The following is a 10,159-nucleotide window of genomic DNA, read 5'->3' as shown; positions in this document are numbered from 1 at the left end:
CGAGATCCTATACAATGCATGCCTAGCATTGTAAAGGCAAGTCCGTCACAGCCTTGTTTTCATCCACATTAAATTCAATATGGCGTCTACCATGCCAAAGGTCTATTGTTAGTTAAAATGAGCTAACTGGTAACGTTAAAATTACAATAAGTGATTCTCTACAGAAACATTTTTTTGTTATGCTGGTCGAAAGTCTCATATCCTGATAGCAATCATATGTTAAGCAGTCTAAATTTATTTTTATGTCGTCTGTGGAAGGCATAGGACCATAAAATGTTCGTTCAATCACTGCATTCGGTCCGAAAAAAATGACAGCATGTGTTCTTGTCAGTCAAGGTGTGTTTGCATACCACTGCGCAGCCTGTTCACGCAGACATCATACGTCCGTCGTCAGCGCGTTCACGTACGCTGTGCAGAAAAAACGAGAATGGCAAACAGCAACAACCTAACTTTAGTTTAGTAGTACTGTTACTCACTGTACTGTAAAGTTTTCTCAATGGTGAATGACACACGATGTAATCCAATAACATCATCTCTGGTCGTCTAGCTTCTGGCCTGTGAGCGTTCATGTGTTGACCCAAAAATGAAAATTATATCATTTATTACTCACCCTCATGTCGTTCCACACCTGTAAGACCTTCGTTCATCTTCGAAACACAAATTAAGATATTTTGATCAAATCCGATGGCTCAGTGAGGCCTGCATAGACAGCAATAACACTCCCTTTTTCAGTGCCCAGAAAGCTACTAAAACATATTTAATACAGTTCATGTGACTACAGTGTTTCAACCTTAATATTATAAAGCGACGAGAATACTTTTTTTGCGCCAAAAATTACAAAATAGCGACTTTATTCCACAATATCTAGTGACGGGCGATTTCAAAAGACTGCTTCATGAAGCTTCGATTCTTTACGAATCATAGGTTTTGAATCAGTGATTCGGAGTGCGTATCAAACCACCAAAGTCACGCAAACTATTGAAGTTTCAGAATACTTATGACGTAACGAAGCCTCGTTTACTGAAATCATGTGATTTTGGCGCTCTGAACCACTGATTCGAAACAAATGATTCGTAAAGATTCGAAGCTTCATGAAGCAGTGTTTTGAAATCACCCTTCACTGGATATTGTCGAATAAGGTCGCTATTTTGTTATTTTTGGTGCACAAAAAGTATTCTAGTCGCTTTATAATATTAAGGATGAACCACTGTAGTCACATGAACTGTTTTAAATATGTTTTTAGTAGCTTTCTGGGCACTGAAAAAGGGAGTGTTATTGCTGTCTATGGAGGCCTCACTGAGCCATCGGATTTGATCAAAAATATCTTAATTTGTGTTCCGAAGATCAACAAAGGTCTTACGGGTGTAGAACAACATGAGGGTGAGTAATAAATGACATAATTTTCATTTTTGGGTAAACTAACCCTTTAACTAATGGGACCTTATTGTACAATGTTATTTTGCTACTGAAAAATGAATAACATTTACATTTTTAAAACCCAAATAAAAAAATGACAAAATAATATGGCACAGAAGCTGGTTATAGACAATAAATTTATTTATTCAAATGTACAAAATCACTGATAAATGTTTTCAGGCTTTTTCATCAAGGCAGCACCGAATTGTCCATTCTTAGCCCCTCAAAAACCAGTGTGGTCTGGTTCACTCTCAGCTGAGATCATCTGAAACCCAGACCTCTCCACAATCATAATATACTGTGACTAAGGTATTTTGTATATAATGAAACATTATGACAGCTTGATACAGTATCTATTTACAATACAATCATCTTCAGTAAAAGACCTTCAGCATCAAAGTGTCTTTGACAGCATCACTGTGTGATACTGAAACCATCTGAAGGACATCAGAAAACACATTCCACCGTTAAATGTTTTTAAAATGACTGACCTCTCAGAATAAGGGCATCAGAGAAGGCACTATTGCAACAAAAATTGCTGCTGGTGTATTTCTCGAGTTCAAAACAAAAACAGCAATCATAGTATCAAGTGTTTAAAGTTTAACATTCAAACAAAATCAAAATAATATGCCATTTAAAACAATGTACATTTAACATTTTTGATACATTGTGTCCATATTCATGATATAATGATGACAACAAAAAAGTTTGCATGTTTTGAGCTGACAAAAGAAAGAAGCTCACTATTGTAGGTTACAAATCAAGACAGCGACTGTTTCAGCAACACTGAACAGTGTCCAAATTCATATTTCAAGCATATTACTCTTTGGTTGTTTTTGACTGAGCGAACAGTACAAGAATGCTAACACACCAGCCGTAGTAGTCTTCTCTAAATATTGCTTTGACACTTTAGGGTAATTTTTATTATAATACAAAAAGTTCGGTATCATCATTCCAAACGTGAATTAAAAAAAAAAAAAAAAAAAAAAAGTATAAAAATATTCATTAAATCTCAGCTGATTATCCTATGTGCTCTATGCATGAGTCCAAGAGTGCAATGGGAATGTATTTACAGTGATTAACTCTGGGTAAAGAGTGCTTTAAGTAAAACTTTACATAATATAAAAAAAGACGTGTTTATACAGTCTTCATTAGCTGAAAAGACATGAAAAAATGACACATTTCTCTGTCTCATACTGTACCACTTTGGTGGTTGCATACGTCTTATTCTGTGTCACTCTTATTTGGTTAGATTCTAACCATCAAACACAGTAATCTTAACAAAAATTACTCCAACGAGTATTGTACAGTACATCTATCATTATATTTGCTCCATGAGGTCTTTTCTATGACACTCAGGATTGGACCCAGAGGTACATGAGCCATAACCAAAATCAACTCTCTTTTATGACCGAACGAATTCTGTTATACAAAAGACCACGTTTAACTCTCGCCACCTTAAAATGACACTCTAATACATTTGTGCCAAATTCAGGCCATGTGTGATTTGTTCAGCAACCCCTGTAGTAACGCATCAGAGCGCTTGGGCTGGTTTCAAGTGCATCGGGGGATCCGATAATGTCAACCGGCAGTAATGCATGTAAACTATGCTATTGTATTTTTGACCAGTGACACATTATGTGCCAATCTGTGCCAGTATACTAAGTGTTGGCACTTTGGATGTATTGTAGCATCCTAGCAAAGCTGGTTCAATCCCTAGACACAGGCTCTGTCCCAAATGGCACCGGGGTAGGGTGACCACCTGGTTATTGCTGGACAGTAGATGTGTTTTTGTGGAACAATGCGGGAGAGATAAATTTACCACTGTTGTACAATGTAAATATTAATTTACATTAGTTGGAAAGCCTATTTGCCATCACTTTGGATGATAATGTTTTAAATCACCAACAAGCTTTGTTAATTGTGACTGGCACTCAATTTGCCCAGGTTCAAGTGATACAATGTAATTTACCCTACGAGACCTATTCAGTCTACTAAATATAATGAACTGAATAACAGGTAAAAATCACATTTTATATTAAAATAAATTTCCTTAATTAGACTATGCAAACAAATGCGTTTTACCGGATTCAGTGCGTCTTGAACTATTTTTTTGGTTGGATCTGGAAGGTTTAATAAGGATGTTATCCAGTACGTGTCTAGAAGACGTCCTGGCTGGTGTAGCTATATTTAATGATTACCACATTGGTTCTTTTGCTCCGTCCACACAGTCGTCGTCAGCGGGAAAAAGGACGCGGGACAAAGCTCCCAATTACGTGACTGTCCCAGTCATCCTACACCGGGGTCAATGACAAATACAAGTGTCCATATAAAGAAATGTAAAAATCTTTAAAAATGTAGTTTAAAAACTTACATTTTCAGAAAAGTATTCTTGTATATTCATGCTGGTTACATATGGTTTTAAAAAAACTTATACCATTTTCAAGAAATTGAATGACTATAAAAATGTAATGTGGTGAAACCATCAAGTAAAAAATAATATATTTTCCTTGCACCTTAAATACGTCATTATTTGTGATTGTGATGTTAATCAAAAATAACAATATGGGTATACTCATTTCAATGAGACTTTTTCTTCATTATGATTATTTTTGAATAAATTAATAGATCTGGACAAGAAAACAGCGTAATGTCATTGACCCACTCTCCGCTCTCACCATCCTTTAAAGTATCAATACTTTGTCGCAAGGGATGTTGGGTAATAGCGTGCAGTGAACGACTGTGACTGTGATGACACGTTATCAACATCGCAAATTTAGTAAAGTTTTTCATATTTTCATTTAAAAAAAATACATTTACAGCATACTGTACTTTGTGTTATATTACCTTGGCAGTAAATTACAAAAAAATGTTATGAATTAACACTGCTGTGAGAGCGTTTCTAATACAGTGGTGTGACGGCAATTTTGACATCATTCTCTTTTCTGACCAACAAAATCAATCTCTCAATATTTTTCCCTCATTTGGGAAGTCGTGGAAACACCATCTTGGATTTTTTCTTTTGCTTTTGGAAGAAATTGGAATACAAACACTGTATTTGCTATCACCACTAAAGAAGTTTAGTTCAAACTGTTTATCTGACGACTTCCGCTTCTGAAAACCCCGAAAATGTGAAAAGGGTCCATTCAGCAAAAGGGAACAAGTGCATCATTTGGGACAGAGCTATGCATAATTCTGATTAACAATACGGGAAGTGCTATTAGTTTTTTCCATCCATAGTTTCCCTCTTCACATGATATTTTTCAAGCTGCATTGAGGAGATCTGAAATACACATCCTCTCTTTATGGTCAAGTTTGTTCTTAGTTGGCTGGTTGGTGGGTTTCTCCGGACCCTGGAAGGCAGAGTGGTGATTGTTCGCGGACAGGTGTGGGGTTTTCCCTGGGGATTCCAGAGATCCAAGATCAAAAGCTGCCCTGGACAAAGGGGTGACTGAGAAGCCCCTCAGCAGTGGGTCGCCATTTCTCTTCCACAAAGATCTGCCGCAGCAAGTCCCTGCATGCGTCGGACACACCCTCAGGCAGGTTTGGCTTGGTCGGCTGGGTTGCGATCTTGAAAATGGCTGCCATTGCTTCATATTCAGCCCACGGGGGCTTCTGAGTTAGCATCTCTACGACCGTGCAGGCAACACTCCTGAGGAGAGAGAGAGACATAAGGGACTGTTAGCTAACAAAAGCTATGTTTCCATTCATGTATTTTCATGCGAATTTTAGGATGAAAATGCCAAGATGCGCATTAAAATTTAGACTGCGCACAACTCAATTGAGGCGAATAAAATCCGATAAGAAAACATGCGCATAAACTACGATTGAAACATATTTACCAAATAAACTCCTGAATGTGCAACAAAAAAATTGTGTGAATTTGCTTCAGCATATTATGTAATTGGATAACTGGACATGAAAGCATTTGTTGCGTTTCATGTGCGTGCTTTGAGGTGCAAGACATTTAGTGCCAGATTTACTACACGGCAAATTAGCACAAGACTGCAATCCCATAAAAGCGCCAATTATTGCATATGCAATAAAGTCAGCCACAAAAATTAATTGTCCACACCTTTTCATCACTAATTTTTCACTGCATGTCTTTAGTAAATCCTGACAGTAGTTTTTTAATGCCAAAAGAGGGTTTGAGCAAGCTGTTATGAAAATCTGGCCCTTATTATGTCGGGAAAAAAGAGTCACAGGCCTTCCTGATTGTAGCAACTTTTAATATTTTTAGGGCTGTCAAGCAATTAAATTTTTTTATCTAATTAATTACCTGATGTGGCGATTAATTAATCTAATTAATCACAAATGAATCATACATCAAATTTGGCAGAGAAATTACCCCCAAAAGATAATTAATAAAGTCATTATTGTGTTAAATGAGAAAAGCATTAAATATACATTACAAAAGCTTTAGAAAGAAATATTTTATTTGATTCAACATAGACTGTGTTACGCACAAAAAAAGTTTAGGCTTCAACGGCCATGAGGGTGAGTAAATTATGATAGAATTGTCATTTTTGGGTGAACTATAACTTTAATGGGTTTTTATTAATATGGAAATGAAATGATACTCTAAATAAGAAACTAAAACTGCCAGTAGGTGGAGGTAAATGTCTAAAAGAGTAAGATTTTGAGTCATCCCTTCATTCAGGAATTAAGTAAATGGCTCTCTTTATGAATGAGCCATTGAATCATTTGTGAATCATTGAATCATTCATTTGATTTTCTCAAAACGCGGATTTATTCAGAAACAAGATGCACAATGGTTCTGTTCTGGCTTTACATGCAATATTTTTGTTGGCAGAATTGAGCAAAAGCAGACAATATTGTGTCTAAAATATAACTAAATATATATTAACTTCTTATTTTTTTGAACTGTTGTATAAAATTAATATCACATTTGCTATTCAGGACAAAAACAGCACTCGTGTGATATTGCGCTCATTACACGTGTGATATTGCTTAACTATATAATATGATATAAATATGAGACAAACTCATACAGGGGCATTTTTGCCCTGATATCTTGAATTTTAGGAGCATTCTAACTGCATTAATTATTATGCCCTAATTATTTTCTTACTGATACTTTGTGCTAATTTTACGAGGAAGTGAAGGATTTGTTCTTTTGAACACATGGGATGGAACCGGTGTTTTATTCACACGTTTTATGCTAGTGACAGCATATAAGTGCATCAGCTCTCACCAAATATCTGCTTTGCGTCCGTATCCTTCTCCATTAATGACTTCCGGGCTCATCCAGTAGGGGGTGCCGGTGACCGATTTGATTCCCGTCCCGGACATGCAGATGGTCTGAATGCGCTTGCTAGCCCCAAAATCTCCCAGCTTCACATTTCCAGAGGAGTCCCTCAGAATGTTTGCGCCTGTGAGGAAACACATGTAGATTGAGTTACACCAGTAGAGATGTTTGTAAGACCAATGATGACAACTGCATAAAATTATAAGCTGCCTATGGCTGATGGCGTTTGAAGTTTGAGACAGTCTTTCTTCCCACGCTTCTAGTCGGAGTGATTTTCCGTTGCTTTAGCTGTGTTGCCTGTGAGATTTGTGCTTGTTTGAGTAATGACTAATTCCCGCCAGCCGCAAGATTTCCACACCCTGGTAGTCTCACTGTATTGTGAACGGAAAATTAGGAAAAAATATGAGAGGAAAGACAGAGACTCCTTCCTTTGCGTCCCATACTTCTTGTGGATATTTCCAATAGAGGATCTTTGGTTTGTTATGGGAATGACAGAAACTGTATTGGTCACATATACAAAAATTATGTTTTGTGTTACATTATCTGTTTGTTCATCATGTGGCTTTCTATTTTACCACATGTATTATGGTGGATATCAGTTAATTTTAAGGTAAAAGGTAACTTGGTATTTTAACATTGCTTAATTTGATATATGGGCCATTCTACAGAATTCAAAGTCAGAGTTGGAAACGTCTTGAAAAAAATGTCTTTTCCACAAATGTTTTATATCCAAATATCCAAAGTACACATTTCTAGTAATTGTACAGTTAATTCTCATATTGTATTTTCAGAAAGTTTTGGAATATTTTTCCTCTTCCCAAATTTGTCACTACCGAAACACAACAATAAATAATTTAATAAGAAAGGTTACATTGACCTATTAAGATTTTGTAAATATATTTTTTGCTCTTTTTTAAAAGAAGTTTTCACAGGTAAATCAATACCAATTACAATTTTAACAATATTTCAAGTGTAATTTATGAGATTTGTTGTACTTTGAATCCAATCTTTCTTTGTAAAAGGCATAAAGTTTATCATACCGATTTCAAAGTTAAGGATTCATTAGTTTAAATATACATTGAACCAAACACTATAATAACATCTTAGTTGATAATTCAATATACTTTATTTTTGACAAAACATCCCATGTTTCAGTCGTGACTGCACATTTTCGGTAGTGACAGCAATGTTTTAGTAGCAACCACATCATGTTACAGAATTTTAACTCAAAACACTAATGACTTGCATTATAAAACATACTAAAATCCTAATGATTTGCATAACTGTACTAAAATTTTGCTTTAGTAATTTCCCCCAAATAAACAATTGTGTTCCCTTTTGTCACTACCGAAACAATGATGTTCATACCGAAACAGTCACGACCGAAACATGTGGTGAAGTTTCAGTTGTGGCAGTTTTAGATACTTTTGAGCCGAGCTCAAAGATGCTAATCAGCACATGGTTAGCCAGCACAGTTCTGAACAGTTGTACACACATAAAAACTAAATTTTATCAAATAACACTCAAAAAACAATGATGTCACAACCGAAACTTCACCACATGTTTCGGTCATGACTGTTTCGGTAGTGACAATTTTCGATACTTTTGAACCTAGCTCAAAGATGCTAATCAGCACATGGTTACCTAGCACAGTTCTGAACAGTTGTACACACATAAAAAATAAATTTTATGGAATAACACCCAAAAAGGTTTGCTTAATTGCAGAAAAAAGGTGTTTGGTATTGACATTTCTTAAAGTTACACACAGATTTTCAGACTTTTGAACACATTTAACTCAAAATGATGGTACCTATCTACTAAGACAGAGAGGCTATGAGGGGGAGGGACACAGAAATATTTCCTGATCAAAAATGTAGAAGTGTGGTTAAATTCGGTCTCAGCCAATGGACTAAAACATGCACTGTTTCGGTAGTGACATGAAAATGCGAAAAATGGAAAATTATTTCAATATTATTTTCACAAGTTGAAATTTAGGGGTTAGGGTTCAGGACAGCCACCTCCCAATTGAAAGTACCCAGTAAATGATGATTTTATATATATTAAGCTTACTGATATTTTAAATATTATTGTGGGATTCAGTAGATAATAGAAGGATCTTAGTAAACATCTAAAATTTGAATACTTGAATGCTTTTTAAATGTGTTTTTTGGTTGTGGGAAAGCAGTTTCCAACTCTTCTGTAGAATGGCCCATATGCGGTCATATCATATGTTGTAAAACATACAGGCACCATACGTCATCCATTACCTGATACATTATCACTGCATTTTTTACAGTGAATTTTATGGTAACCACAGCTGCTGTTTTTTATTGTAAATTTAACAGGATAATTTTTACAGTGATCTATTGTGAAAATATTGGGTGAAAACATTCTGCTTAAAGTGTTTGTGCCACATTTCTTTAAACAAATAAATATGACTTGGTTTGCTAGTTTTATTTATTTTTTGGGACCACTTGTTGCTTTTTTAATAAATTGAGAGATTAAAGAGTGTCCATGTCTAGTAGAAGCAATGCAGACACTGTCTGGTAAGTACATATGATTTAGAGGACGTGTTTAATGTTGATGCTTAAAAGAAATACCTAATAGACAGGTTGTTAATTCTGGTCAGAGTTCAGCCCTAAAGTCTGAAGGAATGCAAAACCTTTCCCTCTTGCTATTTTTGGCAATACCTAAAGGAAGTACGAACACAACTCTACTTACTAACAAGAGATGTATTTCAGGTAGTGCGGTGTAAGAGACACTATCCTTTAGATTTACATTGCAAAGCAACAGCCTACTGCTCTTAGCCGAAGGTGATTTACCTTTGATGTCTCTGTGTACGATCATGTTGCTGTGCAAATAGTGGACTCCCTGTAGGATCTGGCGGGTGTATCTGCGGGTGACTTTTTCAGTCAGCGCTCCATATGCCTTCAGTTGGTCTTTAATAGAGCCCTAGACACACATGGACACAGATTTATCATACTGTTCAACAGAGTGCTATTAAACAAGAGCAACGAATCTCGCTTGAATTCAGATACCATATTCAGCATGTAAAGTATGCATGTGTTTTATTCTCTAAAAGTAGAAAAACTATAAAGACTGTATTTTTATTAGGAAACTTAAAAAACAAGGTGTCAGCATATGCTTTGGCAGGAAACATAAAAACAGGATTCAAACCTGTTTACCAAAGGATACAGTGCAATGGAAAATAGTTTGACCCCTTACAGATTTCCTGATTGCAAATGTTTTGCTGTTTTATTTTTGTTCATACTGTATGCAGTAACAAGTATGTATTAAATAACACGTACAAAGTATACAAATTTGCTGTGTAACTGCTGAAAACAAGAAACAAACTAAAATGTTTCTACTTTATTTTATGATTATATATATATATATATATATATATATATATATATATATATATATATATATAGAGAGAGAGAGAGAGAGAGAGAGAGCGCGCATTTATTATTA

At 35.6% G+C, this 10,159-nt stretch overlaps 1 protein-coding gene across 1 annotated transcript in view; it reads right to left on the bottom strand.

Moving 5' to 3' along the window:
• Window positions 1-1,535: 1,535 nt before the first annotated feature.
• map3k22 (mitogen-activated protein kinase kinase kinase 22) overlaps window positions 1,536-10,159 on the bottom strand; it is a 71,211-nt gene continuing 62,587 nt past the window's right edge. The window contains exons 16-18 of the mRNA XM_051881729.1: window positions 9,508-9,637; window positions 6,632-6,809; window positions 1,536-5,068 (exon numbers count right to left, since the gene is read on the bottom strand). Coding sequence (XP_051737689.1) covers window positions 4,840-5,068; window positions 6,632-6,809; window positions 9,508-9,637 — 537 coding nt within the window. The 3' untranslated portion in view covers window positions 1,536-4,839. The remainder of the gene's footprint in view (window positions 5,069-6,631; window positions 6,810-9,507; window positions 9,638-10,159) is intronic.

The sequence above is a fragment of the Ctenopharyngodon idella genome, chromosome 23 (genome assembly GCF_019924925.1).
Source record: "Ctenopharyngodon idella isolate HZGC_01 chromosome 23, HZGC01, whole genome shotgun sequence".
In the NCBI taxonomy this organism is placed as follows: domain Eukaryota; kingdom Metazoa; phylum Chordata; class Actinopteri; order Cypriniformes; family Xenocyprididae; genus Ctenopharyngodon; species Ctenopharyngodon idella.
This window is presented reverse-complemented; position numbering and strand designations above follow the sequence as displayed.